This window comes from Danio rerio, chromosome 8 (assembly GCF_049306965.1).
Source record: "Danio rerio strain Tuebingen ecotype United States chromosome 8, GRCz12tu, whole genome shotgun sequence".
Classification (NCBI taxonomy): domain Eukaryota; kingdom Metazoa; phylum Chordata; class Actinopteri; order Cypriniformes; family Danionidae; genus Danio; species Danio rerio.
The window spans coordinates 8,109,720-8,135,227 of NC_133183.1; the positions used below are offsets into that span (position 1 = coordinate 8,109,720).

General features: G+C 33.6%; 1 protein-coding gene across 2 annotated transcripts in view; it reads left to right on the forward strand.

The window, feature by feature from the left end:
- The first annotated feature begins 422 nt into the window (after nucleotides 1-422).
- Nucleotides 423-25,508, forward strand: part of vsig8b (V-set and immunoglobulin domain containing 8b) — a 35,295-nt gene continuing 10,209 nt past the window's right edge. The window contains exons 1-7 of one of the 2 annotated variants that reach the window (XM_073909669.1): nucleotides 423-503; nucleotides 5,440-5,532; nucleotides 13,417-13,586; nucleotides 15,620-15,821; nucleotides 19,345-19,494; nucleotides 19,736-19,858; nucleotides 22,152-22,290. In XM_073909669.1, the coding sequence (XP_073765770.1) occupies nucleotides 5,475-5,532; nucleotides 13,417-13,586; nucleotides 15,620-15,821; nucleotides 19,345-19,494; nucleotides 19,736-19,858; nucleotides 22,152-22,290 (842 nt within the window). In that variant the 5' untranslated portion in view covers nucleotides 423-503; nucleotides 5,440-5,474. Of the gene's footprint in view, nucleotides 504-5,437; nucleotides 5,533-13,416; nucleotides 13,587-15,619; nucleotides 15,822-19,344; nucleotides 19,495-19,735; nucleotides 19,859-22,151; nucleotides 22,291-25,508 lie in introns of those variants that run through there. The other variant, NM_001130781.2, reaches the window with a different exon arrangement.

Genomic DNA, 25,508 nt, shown 5'->3' on the forward strand with positions numbered 1-25,508 from the left:
AATAGTATTACTGGTAAATGTTGGTTTATTTTGATATCCTATCACTACTGATACATATATGGCCTGTTATATCATAATATGTAAATTTAGCATTGATTTTAAGCATTTAAGTGAGAAGGCCTGCTTAACTGTGAAAAGAGATGATTAAATCCTCTCACTGTCTACCAAAATGCATGTTTTAACCCACTTAGTTACTGTGAACACATTTCATATTAGATGATCCTTAGGGCACATTTCACTAGCACTAAAACCTCAACTGCCTCCACAGAGCCTGTGAATCACCGATCAAACATGTCAGATGTAAATAGGCTGGTCAGCTGCAAGTTTCGCTCAGTCTGGAAATCTCAGCCTGCGATTGGTGGAATACGGTGAGGGGGCGGAGCCTGAGAGGAAACACCTGTTTACCTGCTTTAGGTGAGAGTGAGAGTTGAGGAAACCACAAAGAAAGCACCTGTCTTAAGGATTACTGAACTCGGTTGCTTGTTTAAAAAAAAAAAAAAAAGGTAATTAATTTTTTTCTCTCACAGAAATGTTTTTTTTTTTTCGTTTACATAAGCTTTAAATCAACAAAAGAATTGGAGCTTGTTGCGATAGCAAGAAATGTACTGCAGTTTGGACTTTGCTCTTTCAAAGAGCTAATAGAAATGAAATCCTTGCCCGTTTTGACCTTCATTAATTAGTTTTTTTCTGGCTTATTTAATTTCTTATGAGACTGAAATGATTATTACAGGCCGTCAGTATAAGCAAGTGCTCAGAGGAGGCTTATTGAATCAAAAGCTGTCTGATTTGATTGTGAAAGTGTGTGTACGTGTGTCAGCTGTATTCAGTTGTCACAGGACTCCTCAAAGTTTTAATCACAGTGAGTTTTAGTGGCGCACGATTTGCCCCTTAAATGATTTATAGAAACTCTGATAAGGATCCGTTTCAGTGCTTTGAAATTCAAACAAGTAAATCCACTCCTGCTTTATGAGGTTTTCTTTCTCTTTCACAACCCCCCTTCACGTTTCAGGCATGATATATAGAGGGTTTAAACCTATGTCCAGATTTAATCAGCTACCCTGTGTGGCCATACTGGCGATACCCAGATTTAAACATCCATATTGATTTCATGGTTAATGTTTTACTGAATATGTTCAGGCTGTTTACGTATGCAGTCTAAATTATGGAGGGGAGAAAAATGTGTGAAAGCTGCTAAATCCGACAGAGGACTTTCTAAGCAGGAAAGGGTGTGATATTTTGACAAACTGAATTTGGTAATTGATATGTGCAGTATTAATTATGATATTAGCCTTTGTGCTCAAGAGGAAATAATAAAAACAAGGAGTCAAGATTCTTGTCCTGGATCTAACAAATCAAGCAGGACCAGAGAGAACGCCAAACTGATTTCACCAAGAAGGACATGTTGCTTAACTAACATTCATGTTGATCCTGGAACAACATTCCAATCAGCCAATCAGAATTAAGGGATACGTTTACAGTTTATGTTAAGCTTAGGCTTACGGTTGGGTTTATGCACTTCTATATGATTGTTATCCAACTATTCCCCTCTGACTTAAAGAATAATTTAAAAGTTATAGTTGGGTTTCGAGTAGGGAATAAGTCTGGATTAGATTTTCAAACAAACAAAAATTATGTTCCAGAATCAGCACAGATGATAATCCAGGACACCATCATACTTTGCAAAAGCGTGACGTGCCATACAGAATCTGCTGACTTCTTTTTTCATTTCTGTGTTTTGTAAAAAAAAACGTTTCTGAGAGTGCAGGAGCTGAAAACCTCTCATAAAATACAAAAGACATTAATTTGAGATTTACAGTCAAAATCCAATTAGAAGTGCTTGCTTGGTAAACAAAGCTACAGCAGGTCTCTCGTATACTGTAATACATCCACCAAAAGACAGAAAAATATTACTTTAAACACAGTAGTGTATAGGGGTGTCAAAATTAATTGTTTCTTCGATGTACCCCGATGCAGATGCGGGTAATTCAGTATCGGTTCAGTAATAATCATAACCGTTTATTATGTACTGACGTCATTTATCTCATATGCACTATGTCACCATAGCTTATAGGCGAGCGAGGCAAGTATTTACAACACTCCAACTAGTTAAAAACGCAGAAACTGTGCACAATTTCACTGCGTGCGTGTTTGCTGGATCAGTTTTTCACTGACACTTATAGCAGAAGCCCCTATTTCACTGCAATTGAGACAGAGTACTCCATTTCTTTCTCTCTCGCTCTTCTTCACTGTGGGCCCATATGGCCTGCTGGCGTGACTTTTACTCCCCTCTCGGCTGTTTTACAGCGATACTTTTGGATACAAACACGTCTGCAGAGTTTTCTCCAGTGTCTATCATGGATCATCTGTGATTGCCGCTGCTGCCTATCAGTATCACTCATCTGTGAAGAGCTCAGCGCACAACCAATCGCAGCTGTTTTTGTTGAGGGTGTAAACAATCAAAGGGGTGTAAGAGAACTTGGTTAACAAGGATCAGAAAGTGAGCGGGATATTTATATTTGTTTATAATAATTACTATAAATGCTCTTGTTGTTTAAAGGTACAGTTTTATATATCTGACTGTATTAAATGACAAAATTGCATTACAAATAGTGTATAAAAATAAATATATTCATACATTTTAATACAAGAATTCTGCTGTGAAGAAAATATAAAACCCAATGGAAAGCACCATCAATGCACCGTGATGCACCGAGATATTAAATTAAACCGAATCGATGACATGATAATCATAACCGAACAGTGAGAGCAGGTTCACAGCTCTAATAGTGTACATAAATTATCTAAAATCATATCAATCAAAAATTACTTGAATGAAAAACTGTAAAAATAATAATAATAATAAAATGCTGTAAAATATACAGTATTACTGGCAATATTGGTTGCCTGTAATACTGTACATTTTACAAGTGCACTGTAAATTAATGATTACAATTGTGCGGTAAAACTATAGTACAACTAAATACAGCTTAAGTCAAAATGATTAGCCCGTCCTGTAAAATTTTATTTTGACAATGCTGCTATTTTCAACAAATTTTAAACATAATTTTTATAACTAAATTCTGAAAACAAATTAATTTTATCTTTGCTATAAAGACAGTACAGAATATTTTACTAGTTATTTTTGCAAGATACTAGTATTCAGCTTAAAGTGTTATCCTATAGGGCAATTTTCCATATATCCAGACATCTGTGGTTTCTTCTGTAGCCAATTGAAAATATGTATTTTTTAGGGGCTAGTATTATTCTTAAATAAGAAAAAAAAATGAACTGCTTTTATTCCATTCAAACTAAAGAAAATAATACGTTCTCCTCAAGGAAAAATATTACAGGAAATACTAATAAAATTCCCTTGGTTCATTAAACACCCCTTAGCAATTAAAATAAAATACAAATGTAAAAATAAATTAAATAATAAATTAATTAATTAAAAAAATAAATAAATTAATAAATATTTTGTGTGGCCCTAGAGCAGGGGTGTCAAACTCAATTTCTGGAGGGCCGAAGCCCTGCACAGTTTAGTTCCAACCCTGCTCCAACACACTTACCTGTAGGTTTCAAACAAGCCTGAAGGACTCAATTAGTTTGATCAGGTGTGTTTAATTAGGGTTGGAACTAAACTGTGCAGGGCTGCGGCCCTCCAGGAACTGAGTTTGACACCTGTGCCCTAGAGGATAACTTTTGGAATTCTGCAGTACTCTAAAGAAGTGTTGTTGTTTTTTTTTTTAGGTCTGACCAATTAGTACAGTCCAAAACATGACAAATATTGATCTTTTTTAGTAGCATTAATCAGCAGAATATGCTATTTTGATTGGCGCAGTAGCATTGTTTATGCTCAGTGCCTCCAATATGACCACTTGAACCTACATTATGAAACCACTTCATATGCCTTAGCCAAAAATATCACAACAATGTCAACAGACTTGCCATTGGATAGTGAACATTTGATAGGTAACAAATACTTTCATTTAGAGAAAGTTTTGAAATTACTGCCATATAAGTTTCTCTGGCTATTTCATGGCAAAATCAGATCAAATTCACAACATTTAATAAATATTACTACTATAATATATAATAATAAAAATATATACAGTTGAAATCAGAATTATTAAACCCTCTTTGATTTTTTATTATTTTTTAAATATTTCCCAAATGTTTAAATTTCCCAAAAAAATTCCCAATTTCACAGTATGTCTGATAATATTTTTTTTCTTCTGGAGAAAGTCTTATTTGTTTTATTTCGGCTAGAATAATAGTAGTTTTTATTTTTTTATAAAACATTTTAAGGTCAAAATTATTAGCCCACTTAAGCAATTTTTTTTCCGACAGTCTACAAAACAAACCATCATTATACAACACCTTCCCTAATTACCCTAACCTGCCTAGTTAACTTAATTAACCTAGTTAAGCCTTTAAATGTGACTTTAAGCTGAATACTAGAATGTAGAAAAATATCTAGTTAAATTTTATGTACTGTCATCATGGCAAAGGTAAAATAAATCTGTTATTAGAAAGGAGGTATTAAATCTATTATGTTTAGTAATGTGTTGAAAAAATATCAAATAAACATGGGGGCTAATAATTCAGGGTGGGCTAATAATTCTGACTTCAACTGTATAACAATAAAAAGACATCAACAGCAATAAATAATACATAAACAACAATAATATAGAAGATAAAAATCTAAAACAGTTTATAAAAGTAATTTAATACAAGTTATTTTAATATAATAAATAATATAAATTAATAAAAGTTATTAGAGTTTGATTTTGAAAGGAATATTGCATTTAAAACTATTTTCATTTATATATAAATTTTAAGTTCAAACTTTGACTAAGTGTATAATAAGTTTTGTTTTTACACCTTTGAACCGAAACCTAAGACTTACCCATTTCTTTCTTTGAGCAAAGTGACATTTGATATACGCGAGACCCTTATATCAGATTCTGATTATTCACACTTGCAAATAAGGTGTCCAGTCAGCAAAATCAGATCAAATTTACTACATTTAATGAATTCCACTCTTTTATAATATATATATATACAATATTCGACAACAACACATGAATAACAATAATATAAGATAAAAATCTAAAAGTTTATAAAATTATTTTTAATACAAGTAACTATATTAATATAATAAGAATAAATTAATAGAAGTTAATAAAGTTTGAACGTGAAAGGATTCACATTTTCCTTTAGATATTAAATTTAAACCAAACTTTGCCTGAAAGTATCTAAAATGTTTTGTTTTTACACCTTTGAATCGAAACCCAAGACTTTCCTATTTCTTTCTTTGAGTAAAATGACATTTGAATTTGTCATACGCGAGACCCTTATCAGATTCTGATGATTCACACTTGCAAATGAGATGTCCAGTCAGCGAGGGACAATGACAGTCTGTGCTCTTTTTTCCTCTAGGTTTTCTGTATTTAAAAAAAAGCTGATATCTGGCTATGAGCAAGCTCTGGATCCACTTCCCCTACATCATTGCAGTATGTCTAAACCATGCAGGTGCGTAAAAAAGCACATCTTCTATTTATTTACATTATCCAACAGTCTCTTTTGAGGCTTTTCCAGTGTTAAAGGTCATTTTTCTCTTCACTTTGTGTGGGCTGTATCGAGTTTCTACGACTGTCAAAGTGTGACCGTGATATGCATAAATTAACCCTGCATATTAAGAAGTTGCGCTGGCCTCCCACTCCACTTTATGCAAATAGTATAGCTCTGAATATCACAGCTTCTGAGATTCACTTCAATGCACTTGCATGTGCATTTCAGAAAAGCGCAGCAGCAGATGTAGCGTGCGCTAAACAATAGGGTCATTCATTATGTGCGAGTGCGATTTGCATCATATTAAGTGCACTCAAATTATAGAGCATAAAACAAATGCATGCTTTCTGACCATCAGCCCGGCGGTGTTGCTCAACACGTTCATGCCTGGACTGTTTTTTTACTCCAGCTGAGAGAGATGCCATCCGTAAATCACAGACACTCCCTGCGATCTGTGTCAATGTGCAATATAACAGGAATGACACAGTCGTCTGGTATGCTGTGTTGTTTCAGAGGAGCAACAAACAAGACAAACCTGACAATCCATAGCAGTATTCAACAAAACAAGGCAGAAAAAAAGGCAGCCTACGCCCCAAGCAGAGACTGTTCGTTTTGTTCTTAAAGCTGTGATTTTGAGACGCAAAGATTATGACGGGAGTGTCTGAAGAGATTGTTTTAATGTTGCAGAGATCGTCTAATTGTTGTGTCTGTTCATTCAGTCGGTCAGTTTGTGATGACAGCAAACAGCTGCTGTGGGGAAATATATATATATATATATATATATATATATATATATATATATATATTTTTTTTTTTTTTTTTTTTTTTTTTGCGTGACCCTGACAGCTGTGGCCTTTGTCAGAATTTGAATAAATAACGTTTTCGCTAATTTGCCTAATGTGCTGTCAAAGCTATGAACAAACATTTATCCAGTAATGCTAATGGAAGGCTTGTTTAAATAGGTCTGGTCTATAATATTTTTAAAATCTTCCTACACAGTCTGTATTATTATTCATTATTTTATAAGGCAACACGATGACTCAGTGGTTAGCACAACAAGAAGGTCACTGGTTCAAGTCCCAACCAGGTCAGTTAGCATTTCTGTGTGGAGTTTGCATGTTCCCCCAGTGTGGGCTCCGGTTTCTTCCACAGTCCAAAGACATGCGCTAGGTGAATTGAATGAATAAGTTGGCCGAGTGTATGTGTGTGCGTGAATGAGAGTGTGTGGTTGTTTCCCAGTACTGGGTGGTGGCTAGAAGGGTATCGCTGTGTGAAAAGCATATGCTGGAATAGTTGGCAGTTCATTCCGCTGTGGCAATCCCTGAAGTAGAGAATTGGCCGAAGGAAAATGAATGAATGAATGAATGAATGAATTTACATTTCGTAAAATCGTAAATGGTTTGAATGAGGATAGAGCCCCAAGAAGAAAATAATTGGTGTCTGAGAATTGCTCATGGTTTTCATATTTTGCTTAAAATAAGCATCTACTAAAAACATAAAAACAATATAATTAATATCCATCATGAACAGAAAGCAAAGTTAAGAAATAATTTAAAAGTGTAAGTTGTCCAATCTACAAACAGGATATTTACTTGTATTGACGTATAATATATATATATATATATATATATATATATATATATATATATATATATATATATATATATATATATATATATATATATATATACACATTATATATATATATATATATATATATATATATATATATATATATATATATATATATATATATACACATTATACATTATATATATATATATATATATATATATATATATATATATATATATATATATACACATTATACATTATATATATATATATATATATATATATATATATATATATATATATATATATATATATATATATATATATATATATATATATATATATATATATATATATATATATATATATAACATTTTTAAAATACACCTATTAAAATAAGCTAAAGTTATATCTGCTTTTTTTTTTTTTTAAGTTGATCAGGTTCCAACTATTTTTAAGTTATACAAAGTTTAACTTGATATTTTAAGTTATTTTGTTTGATACAAGTTAAAATAACCTAAAAAATTAATTAGATTCAACTTAATTTAGTACAGCAATATAGTTATTTCAGTGTAAACAAGGCCAACTTTCTGTATTACACTGTTTGGATGCACTCAAAAAAAAATTTATTTCACTGCTTTTTCAAGCTACTTATTTAAAATGAGTAAAAAAATAAAATAAAAAAAAACAATACTTCAATCCACTTAAATTTAGCTTGGATTAATCAGTTTTTGTTGAAACAACACGAATAAATTGTGGATCCCTGCAATTTTTTTTTACAAAGTATTTAAATATGATTTATTTTCTTCAGCAAATACAGTAATGCTGTAGCTAAAATATAAATAACACCTGCTCAACCCTGTCATCTCTATGCATTATTTATTAAAAATAAAATTATTGGAAATATTCAATTGTACAGCTCTGTTATTCTTGTATAGTACGATAAGCTGTTTGTTCATCTTGGCTTGGATTTTCAATGTTGTAAGAAACAGGTGAAGCTGATTTTCAAACTTTATTAGACAAACATTCCTCTTGTAATGTTAATAATGTTTAGTTCTCTAATCTTTCACAATATTTTGAAAATGAAGTGTATAAAATACATGAATATAATTAGGTTTTAAAACTGAATGTTAGCTAAATGTTCTTGGAACATTTTTGTTAGCAGGGGTTTGTTAGCTTGGAACATTTTTGTCAGGACAATTGTGTGGTATTCAAAACCGACTTTTATTCAAAAACAAGCTTCAGTAAACACTGAATACAATAAAATTAGCACTGCAACATGAACGCAACCATTTTTAATGTGGATTAGAAAAGTACAGTGGCTGAGAGCTTCACATGCTGCAATTACAAAAAAACATATGCAATTACAAAAAACGCCATCAAATAAAGAAAAGATCTTCATCCATTTGACAGCACACGTGCTGCAAATCCTCACAACGCAAACACATTTTCAAAAACGCACTGCATTTTCACACAACACTTTGAAATAGCACAGAACACAACATTAATGTTTCAAGAGGACCGTAATACGTGACAAACCTGGTTATTTAGGTTATGGTTATTTAGGCTAATTAAATACAAAAGACAAGGGAATTAGGATGTTAAAATAAGAAAAAAAAAGATCTTTCAAAGATCACTAACAACTTCACTGAGCAATAGTCACAGCAAAGCAACGTTCAATACATTTTTAGTCCCTCTTGAAAAAACTCTGTTCTGTTCTGATGTTTTTGCCAGTGTTGTGAGAAAATGCAAGCGTTTATATGAATTCTTTGCGCTGTGAAATGCATAGTGCATTTTATTAATTAGTTTACCTTGTGTGCAAATGAAGTGCATTTTATTAGTGTATGTGTAATGAGGACTTACAACATGTTGTCAAACTGAAGATCTTTTCTTAATTTTCTGCCGTTTTGTGTAATTGCACTTGTTTTCTTAAATTGCAGCATGTTAAACTCTCTCGGTCACCGTCAGTTTTCCCATGATTATTGCAAATAAAACAAAATAAAATAAAATAAAACTAAAGCATTTAGCCAAGTTCTTTTTTTTATTTTTTAAATAGTTGTCAAAATTATTAGTCCTCCTGTAAAAATGTAAGTTTATTTTGTGCCGAGTGCTGTTTTCTTGAACACATTTTAAACATAATAGTTTTCTTTCAAACATAAACAGGTCATTTGTAATAACTAACTTAATTTGTTTTTGTAATGATTACAGTATATTTTACTTAATTTTTAAGTTATTTTGCAATACTAGTATTCAGCTTAAAGTGTGATCTTTACAAGGGTGAACAACAGTGGTTTGGTTCTGTAGCCAAATTATCACCTTAAAATTTTAAGGTTCTATCTGACATTTTTGTTAAAATTGAGTTATTGACATTCTTTTTAAACTTAACTTGTTTACATTATAGGATGTTTTTCTATAAGTTGTTAACATTAAGAGTTTTTATTTAAAAACAAAAAAACAAACGTTAAACACAAACTGTTTGCTATGGAATGCAAATATTTTTTAAGCTCAATATTTAAAAATCATTCACAATGCAGATAGAACCGTATAATTCCAAGGTGATAAAATGGAGAAAAAAATCTTAAGGGGCCAATAATAACCTTAAACTTAGTAAAATAAATAAATTTTAAAAATAAAAATAAATTTGCTTTTATTACAGCCAAATGGAAGTAAATAATACTTTCGCCACAAGAAAAAAAATTAGGAAATACGAAGAAAATATTCTTGGATCATTAGATACCCCTTGGGAACTAACTAACTAACTAACTAACTAACTAACTAACTAACTAACTAAATAAATCAATAAATAAATAAATTTACAGGAGGGTTAATAACTTAGCCTTTAACTATAGATTAAAAAGTGACATTACCCAGCAAAAACATTTATTTTTAAATATCTTACACCAAACACCACAAATAATGATTTTAGTGAATAGCAGATAGCAGAGTTTTGAAGAGAAAAATTATTCAGTGAACTAAAGTTTTCTGCTAACAGTTAACATTCATACAAGCCTCAGCAGAAAAGGTTTTACAATAATGCCGACGAGAGTTATGAGCAGCCATATATTCAGATGCAGCGTTTATTCAAGTGCACTTTCAGCATTTGAAAGAGTTGATGGATGGTGTCTGGATGGCTGTGGTGAAGTGATACTGTCACAGTTGGATCTGTACAGTGTCATCAACATGATCATCCTCCACAATCCAGCACTGTAGGATTGAAGCATGGAAATTGCAGATTTTCCATCACAGACGGAACAGAATGTGCAAATAAATGCCAGTTAGAAACCATCACTCATTAAAGCCAATTCCCACCTAGAGCGGTTCTTCAAAGTTCATGTCGTGAAAAATCTGACTTTTAGTGCACATCTGAAATGCAAAAATGTATTGAAACGAAGCAGTAGAAATGAATTCTTCAGAATTACACAAAAAAAGAAAAAAAACATGGCTGCATATTAAAAGGCTAATAAGTATTCAGAAATGTGGAGATCTCGATACATGTTTCTCACATAAAGAGGTTAACTGATCATAACAGGGCTTATTTATTAAATGTACTGTGGCAAAAATAGCCTGTTTAACTGCCATTAAAAACGCAGATTCGACTGGTCTTTCACAAGAATTCTTATGAGAGTTGTAGAATGTATTTATTTATCATTATGCAAAGAAAAAAGTAGGTAAATAATTGTTTTTTAAAGGAGGATTTAATAATTTAGTATTGAGATGCAGTTTAAAATAGCTCAAATGTTCAAATCAAATAAAGTAACTTAATGCAAGTAATTTAATTTTTGCATTAAATTTTTTTTATATTTATACACACACACACACACACACATTATACACATATACACACACACATCATATATATATATATATATATATATATATATATATATATATATATATATATATATATATATATATATATATATATATATATATGTATACACACACACACACAAACAAGCACACACACACACACAAACAAATTTTACTCCTCAACTAACCCTAACGCTATACAGTACTATACAGTGTGTGTGTATTTATATGTGTCATGTGGCTGTACATATCGACACTGATGAGTGGTGCGTTGGCTCAAGGCTGCAGACCGAGTGCATTTGTGTCACACCATATTGAGTTTACACAACAGTTCGATGGCATAATTATCAATTTAAAAATAAATAAATCAAAACACAGTCTCAAAAACTCTTTTGGAAGGGGAACTACTTCCGCCATTCATTCACATCTGCAGCTGACGTCAAAACAGCAGAAACTGTTGCTAATAATTGATTCTCTAGCATAATGTTTACAGTTATGATAAAACAGGTGATTTTGCTGACATTAAGATAGTCAGGCTGAACACCATGAAATGCCTTCAGTCTACAGAGATTTCCAAGTATTTCTCTGTTGCAATTAGGAGATCACAATAATTAACCCTGAAAAACCCAAAGCAAAGCAAACACTAGCAGTTTCTGTGATATAAACACAGAGAGATCAACTTGTCATTTACTTGTCACTTAGTGTCATTTACCTGATTTATAATGATCTGATCAGCTGTTGTCTGAAACATGCATTGAGAAAACAGTTTTTTTCTCACTCAAAAAACTTCTGCAGTCTCTGTCGCCATCTTGTGGTGGAACATCAATTGTCACTTTTTTGGTCTGCTCAGTATGACAGACTGATGCACTAAATCAGGGGTCACCAATAACGGTCCTGGAGGGACGGTGTACCTGCAGGATTTAGCTCCAACTTGCCTCAACACACCTGCCTGGATGTTTCAAGTTTACCAAGTAAGACCTAGATTAGCTTGTTCAGGTGTGTTTGATTAGGGTTGGAGCTATCTCCAGGACAGTGGCCCTCCAGGAACAAGTTTGGTGACCACTGCACTAAATCATCGGAATTATAAATCTCATGACATATCCTTGTAAATAAACTGTTTCTAATTCTGTTTGTAAATGTCAGAGGGGGAAAGCCCCGCCCATTATTAACCATCTCTCTCTCATTAGCATAAACAGCCCTGAGTAAGAAGCAGCCGTGAGCCATTAGAGCTTTCATATCATTACTGCTGAAGATAATAAGAAAGATAGAATGCTGAAGACAGTATTAAGATAGAAGATAGTGTCTAAGCTTTATAAATGTCAAGTTTTTTCATAGACAACCTTCTTCTGAACGACTTGTTTTTTGACATTTACAGTTTTTCCAGATAACCTAGTCCTGATTCGAATCTGCTATCACTATGCTGATGTATACTTGTTTGTAGCTCCACCCTCTTTTGAAAAAGAGCACAATCTCATTTGAATTTAAAGCGACAGTCATCAAAATGGCATAATTGGGATCAATGCTTTAGATACAAAGGGGTCAGTTTCAAAGAGTTATAAAACATCATTAGTGTAGTATTTTGAGCTGAAACTTCACATACACACTAGGGACATCAGAGACGTCTTACATCTTGTAAAAAGGGGGCATAATAAGAGCCCTTTAAAAGGTGAAACTTGAATTCAGTAGAACCGATTTCATTGTTGGACATGTTAATAAATGGGCGTGAAATGGGGCTGTACAATTTATCAGTTCAGCATCAATATCGCAATATGCGTGTCTGCAATAACTACATCATAGGATATGTAATGTTAAATTGGGATTATAGTCGATCAACAATTGAGAATATGAGATTTGTGGAGTCATTGCAACAATCATAAAACTTAATGACTTGCATATGTTTTAAAGGCATTTTAAGAAAGTGTAAAACATTCAGGCACAACAACGGAAAACATTTGTCAAGAATTTAAAGAAGAGAAATTTGACTGACTTATTAATTCTATGAAAACTATACAGTGTTATTTTGCATTGCATTATTAAATCTGTATTTTGAATACTCTATTTAAATAATTCTTGCAATTAAATGTATTTATTTTTTGTACATGATTCACACCTTTATAAAACCAAGTATTTGAATGATTCTCTAGCGTAATGTCTAAAGTAATGACAAAACTGGTGATTTTGCTCACATTTTAAAATTATAAGGCTAAACGACATGAAATGCAATCAGTCTACAGAGATTTCCCAGAATTTCTCTCTTGGAATCAGGATAACATCTAAACCCAACCAATATAAATTAATGATAGTTTTTTTTTTTTCTCACAAATAGAGCTATTCAAGCCATCTGTTGAAATGGTATTCCTAATCTAATCTATAACACAGCAAAACAAAATATTTCAATGTCACAATTTTCCAATAGCATGCAGCCGTATTGGGAATGCATTATTGTGTTCTTGTGTGCAGCTCTTACTTCAGCAGTGCAGGTGACTTCAACAGGCCCTCAGACCATAAAGAAAGCCCAGGGGGAGGTTCTGACTCTGGGCTGCACATACACCCTCGCTGCCATAGATGTAGGAGACCTGGACATTGAGTGGACAATCGTCAGCCAAGACATGACCCAAAAAGATCAGTTGGTGAGAATATTAAAAAGCACATTCTTATCTTGATGATCAAGATACTAAAACAACAAAAAAATTTGGTCTCATTTCAAAAATATCTGTGCATATCTCAGCAAGTGAAGCAACATCTGAAATGTAAAACTTTTCAAATCAAAATTGGTATTTTTCTTTTACTTGGAGTGATAAATAGAGATCCCAGTTTTACAAGCTCGTATTAAGGTTATTTTTATCAGTTAAACAATAAATACATAGTTGATTAAAATATTGGTCAACATTAGATGGCTAAAAATAAATGTGTTAATTTTTTCAATTAAATTAATTATAAGAAATAGAAAAAGTATAAAAAGTCCAATAATTCAATGAAATAAAAACATTATTTTTACTTATAATTTATAATATTATTAATGGTATTTTTATCATTTATAGCACCTTCAAATACTTATACAAGTTTATGCATTTATTTTTATCCTTTATACAACATTTATTGAGCTTAAATGGTTATAATAAATAAATAAAAATATGATATAGATATGATAGAATGAGTGATAAAACAACAGATAGGCAGACAGACAGATAAAATGACAAAGACAGAACAATAGATAGAATGATGGAACAATAGATAGAATGACAGACAGACAAATACAGACAGATGGAATGGCAAATACTGTAGATGGAATAGACAGAATGACAGATAGAACAGATAGACGAAAAACAATTGATAGATAGAACGAGAGATAAAAGATTGATGGATGGATGGATGAATGGATGGATGGATAGATGGATGGATGAACAATAGATGGACAACAGAGGTAGACAGTATAACAAAGAATGACAGCTAAATAGAATGACAGATAGAACAACAGAAGGATAGATAAACAGAACGACAGATAGAATGATAGGCAGTATAACAGATAGAACAACAGATCAAATGACGGCTAAATAGAATGACAATGATAGAAAGAATTACATATAGAACGATAGATAGACAGTTCAACAGAGAGTGATCGATAGAACGATAGATAGAACAAATAAAATGACAGATAGATAAATAGAAGGACAGAAAACGATAGACAGAACAACAGATAGAATGAGATAGATGGACAGAGTGAATGACAAATAGAACGATAGACAACAGATAAAATGGAGAGAACGACAGATAGAACAAGTAGAATGGTATAGATAAATAGACTGACAGAAAATGATAGATAGACATAACGATAAATAGAACAGTAGATACAGTATAACAGATAGAACAACATGTTGAACAGCAGATAGATAAAAGAATGACAGATAGATAGAACGACAGATAAAATGATAGACAGAACAACAGATAGAATGATAGACAGAACGACAGATAGAATGATAGATAGAACGACAGACAGATAAATAGAATGACAATGTCAGACAGAAAAAGATAGAATGACAGCTAGGCAGAACGACAGATAGAACAATAGATAGAACGACATAGAACGAGACAGAATGACAGACAAAACGATAGACAGAACAGATTGAACGGCAGATAAATAGAATGACAGATGGAACAGCAAATAGACAGTACAATAGATAGAATGATAGATCGAATGGCAGATAGATACATGGTTTTAGTTAATATTATATGCATGTTGTGTTTAAACATTAATAGATTTTTGTTTCCGTCTTAACTGACCTCAAAACAGATTTCTACTAAATGTCCACTCATTTATAAACTGAGAGACTCTCTGGAATGTCTGTCACGCAGCATTAGCCTACCATTTAAAATAAAAGGTGATCAAAAGATGCAAAGAATCATGCGGCGCAGCTCTTCTTTACCACACATCTGCTGTCTTTGATAAGACAAGAGCGTTAGAGAATGTTTCCAAAGATCACAGTCCACACCTGATCAATCGCATTTTCAGTAATTTCCCCTCATTCAAACTCTTTCACCTCGAGCTTTCCAGGGACACGTGTGAAGATTCAGAGAAATCTGCGCACATGGCGGCGGGTGGTTAGACCTGTTCTATTTGATAAGAGTGTTTTTTCCTTACTCTCTCTCTCTGCCTGTCTGACAGATCTTATCCTACACTGGAGGGAAACAGTACCAGCTGGGAAGCCCCGACCTGATGAGTCGCTTTAAGTTTGTTGCTGATCCAAGTCGCGGCGACGCCACAGTCAACATGACCAACCTCAAGGCGCCGGACACGGCCACGTACCAGTGCAAAGTAAAGAAAACCCCCGGCATCGACACGAGGAAAATCACATTAGTTGTGCTGGGTGAGGAACAAGTTTACTTTAGTAAAAGAAAATTAAGACTAAAACTCTCCAATAGGGATATATGCACACAGGCTTTTAATTTTCAGTCAGCCAGCCATACCTAGCGGTTCCGTTGAACTTTCGCACCATTACAAAAATCACAAAATTGCCACTGAAATTAAATATGCAAAATGTATATAAATATATAAAAACTAAATAGAAGTGTTCACAAAAACATTAAAACTAAACTGAAATGAACAGCAGATTCAAAAAAAATTTTGTATTGAAATAAAAACTAATCTAAAAATCCAAAACTACTTAAGCGACCTATGAATTAAATTTAAAGACCTATAAATTTACATAATTTATATAACTGTTTATCTTATTTATGTTGAGGATCTAACGGATAAAATTAATTTAATTATTATATCCATAATTTGATATTTTTATTTAAGAAAAAAACTAAAAACATTAAGGGTTCTGAGAAAAAAGCAAGCAAAATGGATGAACAAATGAGTGAACAAACTAATAAAATAAACAAACAGACTGATGAATGAACAAACAAAATGAACGAATGGACAAAGACAAACAAATCATTAAACAAATGAATAAACAAACAAACCTTACAAATGAGTGAATGGATGAACAAACAAACAAGCAAAGAAACAAAAAGAAAATGAATAAAAAAAATAATAAAAATTTTAATTTTACTAAAAAATACAAAGGGTACATATTAGAACTGGCCTCATGGCTACAAATACCTATAGCCCACACAAATCACAAATAAAACCATAAATGAAAAAAAAAAAAAACTTTTCATTTTTTTTAGTCCCTTATTAATCTGACATCGCCACAGGAGAATGAACCCCTAACTTCTCCAGCATATGTTTTATGCAGTGGATGCCCTTCCAGCTGCAACCCATAACTGGGAAACTTCCATACACCCTCATTCACACACACTGCGAACAATTTAGCTAAGCCAGTTTATCTCTACCACATGTCTTTGGACTTGTGGGGGAAACCAGAGCACCCGGAGGAAACCCATGCCAACACAGGGGGAACATGCAAACACCACACAGAAATGCCAACTGACCCAACAGGGGAAAGAACAAATTAATGAAAAAAAAATTGTCAAACCATTCATTCAATGAATGAATGAACGAAAGAAAGAACAAACGAACAAGCGAATGAACAGATAGATGAATGAAGGAAAGAACAAATGAACCACTCATGAACAAATGAACGAATAAATGAATGAACAACTCAACAAATTAATTAACCAATGAACAAACAAACAAGCAAACGAATGAACAAACAAATGAATAAACAAACGAATAAATGAAAAAAATGAACGAACAAAGAAACTAATTAATTTTTAAAAAATTAAACAAACATATGAATAGGTGCGTTCGACTTCATGCAGCGCTGCGCAGATCGCTCGAAATAGTTAAATTGTAGAGACTGTATTCTGTTTTATTTGTACTGTAAATCTTTTGTTGTTATAAATAAATACCAACACAATCTCACGGCAATTCGTAGCTTTTTCATTTAGTGGCTAATTCATATGAATTCGTACGATCTAATTCGTACAATTTAGTACGATTTGCTTATCCCCCAATGACGGTTGGGGTTAGGGGTGGGGTCAGGTGCCACGCCTCCTTTTTAAAATCGTACCATTTCGTACGACTGAACTCGTACGAATTCGTACGAATTAGCCACTAAACTGCCAAAACGTAAAATACTTACGTTTTCTCGTGAGATCAGGCTGATAAATACATGTAAAAAATGATGACGACGCCATCTGATCAGTCATCATGACTGCTCCAACTTTGAGCCCTGAAGTTTCTGGCTGTCTGGCTTTACGGCTCTGTTTTCAACTCCGTCCCCACTTGCGCTTAGCTAAACTCAATGATCACTGGCTGAAGCCACGGTTCAAGTCGAATGCACCTAATGACTGAAAAATAACAATAGCCTAAATAATTCAAATAAAAACAAGGGTGCATTTTAGGACCGTTAGACCTTATGGCTACAATTACCTATAGCCCCCAAATCACAAAATCTGGCCCTGATAATAACCTTGGTGAGGACATGGGCAATTAAATGAATGAAAAAAAAAAACAAATGGAACAATGAATGAATGAAGGAACAAATAACCAAACGAAAAAATTGAGCGAACAGAAAGAAATGAACAAACAGATGAATGAAAAAATAACAAAAACATTTAAACAGTGCATATTAGGACCGTTTGACCCCATAGCTATAATTACTTATGGCCCCCCAATCACTAAATCCACCCCTGATAATAACCTCGATGAAAACAAACATTGTCAGTATTCGTTGACCGATTGTGACCCTCTTATCGAGCCGAAAGTTTCTGTTTTACCGGTTTTATCCACCCTCGCACAGCCCTTTCATCCATTCGTTCACCATGACTGGACTGGAATGGTAGGTTCGTCTGGGTGGATGATCTCTGTTCACGCCTTTCTTGTGTTTTCCTCTGTTAACCTGAGCTCAAGCTTGTCACCCCGTCTGTCCACACGATCGATGATTTCCACCCCCTTGCGAAACTTACAGCCTCAGCGCTAAGAGACTATAATTACAGTGTAGGATTTGTTTAGATGAGCATTTTCTGCGTTTGTCCTTTCAGTTTTAGTTTTTTTTTTTTTTTTCCAGATATTTTACAGTAGAATGTTAAAGAAATAGATCACCCAAAACTGAAAATGCTCACGGTTTACTCATCCTTAAGTGGTTCAAAACCTTTATACATTTCTTTATGCTGATAAACACTAACGACTAAAAAACTGGTAACCAATGTCTTTTCTAGTAGAGGGTAAATACTATGGTCAATAGTTACAGGTTTCCATCTTTCGTTTTTATCAGATGAAAGAACAGGTTTGGAATAATAATAATAATAATAATAATAATAAAATAAATAATAATTATTATTATTATTATTATTATTATTATAATTATAATAATTATAATAATAATAAATTAATACAAAAAAATCATATTTACAAAACAACAACATTACAAAAATAATATTGAAAGAAATAAAATGCACAGCAAGACCACTGCTTAAATATTTCCATTTACAATAAATATACCTTTAGGCATGAAAAAACAAACAATAGCAACATTGTAAATGCCTTTTTAATGACTTTTTTATAAAAATAAATAATACTATTTATTTGTTTATTTATTTATTTATTTGAAAGAACATTTTTTGTTAACCTCTTAATGATCAATACAAATCTTGGTGAAGAATTAATGGTAAATCTTAATAAATTCTTTTAACTACAAAGAACCATTTGGAAAGTGCCTGTGAATGATTTAATTATCATTAAAATTATTTATTTAACAAAACAGTTTTATCGGAGATAGCATTTTTTTGTGAAACAACAAAAACCTATGTTGTGGTCACTTTACTTGTGTGTGGTGTGTGGTGTGTGGTGTGTGTGTGTGTGTGTGTGTGTATATTGCAAAAATATAGGTAGAAGCATGCATTTCATGACTTTAGACTCTTTCTTTTTGGTTATTTCAGTACGACCGTCGCGTCCTAAATGCTGGGTGGACGGCAGCGAGGAGAAGGGAGGAACTGTTTCACTCCGCTGCACATCCTCCCAGGGTTCATCACCTCTAAAATACACATGGACCAAAGAAACTGGACAATTGCCACCAACCTCAACACAGAGTGAGTCTCCACCAGTCTAGCAAATACTTCTTGAATATACGCTTGAATAGCCTGTACCTTCAGGCATATGTGTGGTAAAGTCACATAATGTACAGCTGCTGTAAATGGAAAAAAAAAAAAAAAACATTTCTGAGCCTCATAGCAACCAAACAAGTTTTTTTCTGCCGTGCAATCTGCTCTAAACGATGCTGCCGGCGCTTTGGCAATGGCTGCACATTCTGAATGGCTCTTTTGTTTGAAGATTCTCAGACCGGCGAGCTGCTAATCAGAAACCACAGTGAGAGCTACACGGGGAACTACTTCTGTGAGGTCAGCAATGAAGTCGGCAGAGAGCGATGCACATACGCCCTTCGAGCATATAACCGTAAGTATGGGTGGATCTGGAAAGTGTTTGCACACCTAATGTCTTGGATAACAACATGCCAAAATCAAGCCTCATTAGGCTGACAGATCGAACAGATAGATGAACAGTAAAGAAATTAATGGAGATAAACTCGTAATTACACAATGCTGCATTAAAGAGAAGAATAATACAGTAAATCGGAAATAATCTGAAATATTACAATGATGTCATATAATTGTTTTTTTTTTTTTTGATGGATTTAAAAACTGCATTAAATAATTGTTTATTGTTTTTAAATAAAAGGTAATACATTTTAAGCATCATTACATACATATTAATTATCTTTAATGTCTCATGATCCTATAGAAATTATTATAATGTACTAATTGATGGTTCGGGAAAACTGTTGAAAATGTTGTGAATTCTGAAGGTGAAATCTCTTAATTCAATTAGTGATTAATAAACGATCACATGACACAAATGACTGATATAATAGGCTACACTAAAAGAACAAAACATTTGAGGATTCCTTGTATTTACCTTGGATTTTTTTAGGCATTTCCTTTTGTACATCCTTAAACTTCCGGTTTAATGACATAGAAGAAAGAGCATATGTGGAAACGCCGACACGGTAAACAACATCAACAGAGAAAACATGAAGGAAAGTTGTAATTTGCCACAATTTGCTCCCACGAGACCGAAGATCTCTCTCGTACCCACAAACTCCTCAATGGTGGCAGACACCATATATAAACCATAGGCGCAATATGCGATGACGGCCCTTTCCCTCCTCCTCCCCCTCAAAATTATCTTAAAGTTTGGTGCAATTTGCATATTTCGCAGAGGTAAAAGCAATACAATTTCTTTCATCGTGGCAAGTGTGGTGCAAATGCTAGAACCCGCTTTAAAGCATGCACAATGTCGTAAATTGTATGGCAAGTGTAAACACATGAATCGGATATGAGTCACAATTAAAACGTGTAAATGGACAGGCAAAAAAAATCTGATATAGGCAACAAATCTGAATTGGGCATCAAGACCTGACAGTGTCTGGTCTTAAACTGGGCATTAGGCTGCATTTAGACTGCATGGTACAAGTGACTCAATTCTGATTTTTTTTCTCCCATATGGTTCAGATTGGATATGGCTCATGTACGTGTTAGCAGGAAAAAAAACATGGATTCCAATTTACTCAAATCAGTAAATGCAGACAATTAGATATGAGTCACTTAAAAGATGATGTAAGCAGGTCAGCAGAAACATTGGATACCATCATAAAATCGGAATTGACCATCAAGATCTAGTGTACATGCAGCCAAAGAGTGCAGTGAATGGGAGAGTACAACAATATATATTAATTAACATTTCATATTTGCTGAAATAATGAAAATAATGTAAAAAATAAAAAATAAATGCCACGATGGTATCAAGACCTTCAGGAAAAAAGGTAAAAATAGTATGAGACTGATGACGGCAGCCAGAGGAGAGAATGATTTCAAATTTACTCTCAGCCCTATAGATGCTGCATTACAATTACCTTGAATAACCAGCAATTCATTTATTGATTCATGTAATTTAAAGCAAAGATGATACAATGTGTGAAAAATAGCATATAAATGTTCACACTTTAAAAACAAATAAATAAATAAATAAAAACATTAAACACTTTCAAGGATTAACGATTATGATGTCAGTTAAACGCTTCATGACAGTCTTGTGAAAAGGGTCCATAAGAATGTCACCATATTACAGTTTTTTCATATTACAGAAACTGTATTTCTGATCAATCCGATGCACCCTTGGTGAGCAAAAGACATAATAGTAAGTGCTAATCACTAAAACTGCCTTTAAAAGTAGTTAGCGCACAGATCCAAAAGCTTCTTTTGAAACACGCAAATGCCGCTTCTCGACTTTTTTTGAATCTACTGCTTTAAGTGGAGTAAGTATTCAAATACTTGAATGGTCATTCGAATAAGTCTACACCTTTTATGCCGTATGCTTCATGAAATAGTGGTACAAATTGGTGTTTATCATCTACAAAAGAAATGCAGTCGTTCTCCTTTGTGTTTAGCAGTTTTCATCCACTATAATAAAAATAACTGCAGTTGCATGTCTGTTTAGAAAAAAAAAGTGTTACGCAGTGTGTGTCCTTGAACAAAATGTTCACTCAATAGGATGCTGTGGAAACATTGTTTTCATAAACCTGTTGATTCTTCGGATTATTTTGTAGGACAATAGAGACTGTTTCTGAGGATAAAAGCAAGCTACTTCTGTACATAATACATAGTCTTTTATCTCTATTTCTTATCTCTAGCGGTCAATAAAGCGGGGGTGATTGCGGGAGCTGTGATTGGTTCGTTGCTCTTGTTGCTCCTCCTAATTTTGCTGATCTTGCTCCTGATTTGCTGTTGCTGCAAGCGGAGAAAAGAAAAAGAGGCTGCCAATGAGATCAGGTGAGATGTTGCTAGTTTATATTGGCTAGTTGAAGTCAAAATTATTAGCAGATTATTCTAATTATTATTTCTGTTTTAAAAGATTTTCACAAACGATTAACAGAGCAAGACATTTTTCACAGTATTTCCTATAATTTCTCTTCTGGAGAAATTCTTATTTGTTAAATCTCGGTTAGAATAAAAGCACTTTATTATTTATTATATATTAATATTAGGGATGTAACGGTATCAGAATTTCACGGTACGGTAATACCTCGGTATGAATGTCACGGTACGGTATTTATTGAATCATTTACAGGAAAAAACAAAACTTATGAAAATACTCCAAAAAAGTGCCAAAAGTGTCAATGACATACAAATTAGCCATCTATCTGTAAGCTTTGAAACAGGAACTTCAATTTTAATAACAAAAAATTATTAAACCATGTAAAAAAAATAAAGTTTCAATTTAGTATTGTTGAAAACTCATGACATTCAACATTTAATCACACTCAGCCCATCTACACAGATGAGAGCTCTGCTAGTCGGACTTCTCATCAAGCATCTCCCGCTGGATCTAATCTCACTATATTTATTAAACGGGATATTTCATTTATCTTGTTGTCTTTATCTAACGACATATTCCCTGACTTTGGGCATTGGAATCTATTACTTGTTCTCAGGTAACGTGTTTTGGCTGAGCGCAAAGATAAGTTAATGATTAATGTAAGCACGTACATTCTGTATATTGACTGATCGCTTGCCTTTATTTCCTATAATGTATAAACTTATTGTATGTTATACTTTTAAAATGGCCATTATCGATTCTTAAAACTGATACTCAGCAAAAGAGAGGCTGTGTTTCGTATTTTCACTGAAATTGAAAGGAGGCAGTTGTTATCGGCTCCGTTTTGTTATAAATATCCACACAGTGAAGATGACGCTCATCTTATGCAGCACGGCGCCTCGACATGTCTGCTGTCTAAGTTGCTAATATTAAAATCAAAATAGGCAGTTCCTTAAATCATGTTTACATTTTATTGTTGAGAAAGTGAAACAACGAAGCCAGGGTGATGTGAATGAAGTTATAAAGTACACTGTTCCCTTTGAAGATTTACCCGTGTCCTCGGTATAGTCTGCTTTTCCATATCAAACTGAGAAGAAGAGACTGCAGCCTTGTCAAACTTGCGAAGTCTGAACTTACACGGAGAGAATGCATGACTTAACTGTGCGTGTTAGGCTACTTAATATTCAGGAAAAGCCCCAATCAGAGAGGCAAACGTCTGCAGCCCCGCCTCCGTTTTAGATGTCTCCGTTTTCCATCATCCACAATGAGACGGAGCAGCAGCGTTTCAAGAATGAAAACAGCCTCTCCAGCGTTTTCGAAACGCTCCGTTTTCGGCGCTCGAGAACTCCGGCGTAGTGTGGACGGTTGGCGTAACCGTAGCAAAACTTATGCGTTTTCAAACTAAAACGCATTAGTGTTAACGGGGCCTTAGAGTTTTCCAGCTCTTTTCATCCCCGCTTCTAGCAGCACACTCCATTTCCGCATTACTGGATCTGTAGCGACAACAGACCGCAAGGGCTGATGGTCAAGCATGGGCTGATGGCAATTGTAGTTTTCGCTATCTCCCGTTCGCTTCATTCGCCTGAGCAAATTTTCTCAGAAGACCTATAGTTTTACCGAGTCATGCGACTTCGGTAATATCGAAAAAAATTAATATTGCGGTATGACGGTATTTACAATACCGTTACATCCCTAATTAATATTATTGGCCCCCATAAGCATTTTTTTTCATTTGTCGACAGAAACCATCGTTATACAATGACTTACCTAATAACCCTAACTTAACCTAATTAACTAGGGGTGTCAAAATTAATTATTTCTTCGGTGCACCGCGATGCAGATAGGGACAATTCCATAATGGTTCAGTAATAGATCAGAACCCCTTATTACGAAATGACGTAATTTATCGTATATGCGCGATGTCACAGTAGAATACTATGGCGAAGGAGGCGATGGCGACTAAATAAATCGCTCCTACTACTTAAAAGGTAGATAATTATGCACAATTCATCTGTTTGTAAGTTTGCTGAAAAGTCTTTTGTTGACACTGAAGAAGGCACAGCACACAAGCTGCTATTTTACTACTAGGGAGAGAGAAAACTTGTGGATCTAGACCCAAGCGAGCCTGAGGTGCGAGTATTCTATAATGTGTCTATTATGGATGTCCTGTGATAACCGCGTAATATGCACATATAGACTGTAACCGCGGCTGTTCTTCCCGCGTGACTCATCGGTAAACAGCGCTTCATTTCTTTAGCCAAGCGCAGCCCTTTCTGTTGAGCGGGTGAAGACGATAACGAATCATAGGGGTGTAGGGCAGCGCTCAAAAAGGAAGCGGGAGAATATTTAAATTTGTTTATTTGCTATAAATGCTCATGTTGTCTTTGTGCATGTATTGGAGTTTTGTTTGATACATTCGTTTTCTTTGAGCAGGTAAAATTTAAGGTACAGTTCATACATCTTACTGCTTGTATTAAAGGACAATATTGTGTTACAAATAATATAGAAATATTAAACTATTTATGGATTTTAATTAAAAAAAAATGTTTGTGTTGTGAAGAAAAAAATCTATGTATAGAAATCATCGTCAATGCACCGTGATATCGAATTGAACCGAATCGATGGCATTATAATCGTAACCGAACCGTGAGACCAGTATAAGTTCACACCCCTATGATTAACCTAGTTAAGCTTTTAAATGTCACTAAGCTAAACACTAGTAATTAAAAAAAAATCTAGTACAATATTATGTACTGTCATTAATGCAAGGATAAAATAAATCAGATATTAAGAATGAGTTATTAAATCTATTATGTTTAGAAATGTGTTGGAAAAAAATCTGTAAAAAAAACAAAAAAACAAGGCGGGCTAATAATTCATGACGACAGCTGATAATTCAGATAACAAAACTGTTTTTTTTTTTTTTAAGTATAAGTATTTTAGTGGATTATGCACTCAAAAAATGGAAATAAATATGTGGGGGGGTACGTTTTAAATAATTACAATAACCTTATTTTGAGTCAATGTGAAAGTTATCTACTTGGTCACACTTTATTTTGATGGTCCATTTGTTGAATTTAAGTTACATTGCATCTACATGACAACTTATTCTCATTGGATTATAAGTAGACTGTTAGGTTGGGGTTAGGTTTAGTGTTAGTTGACATGTACT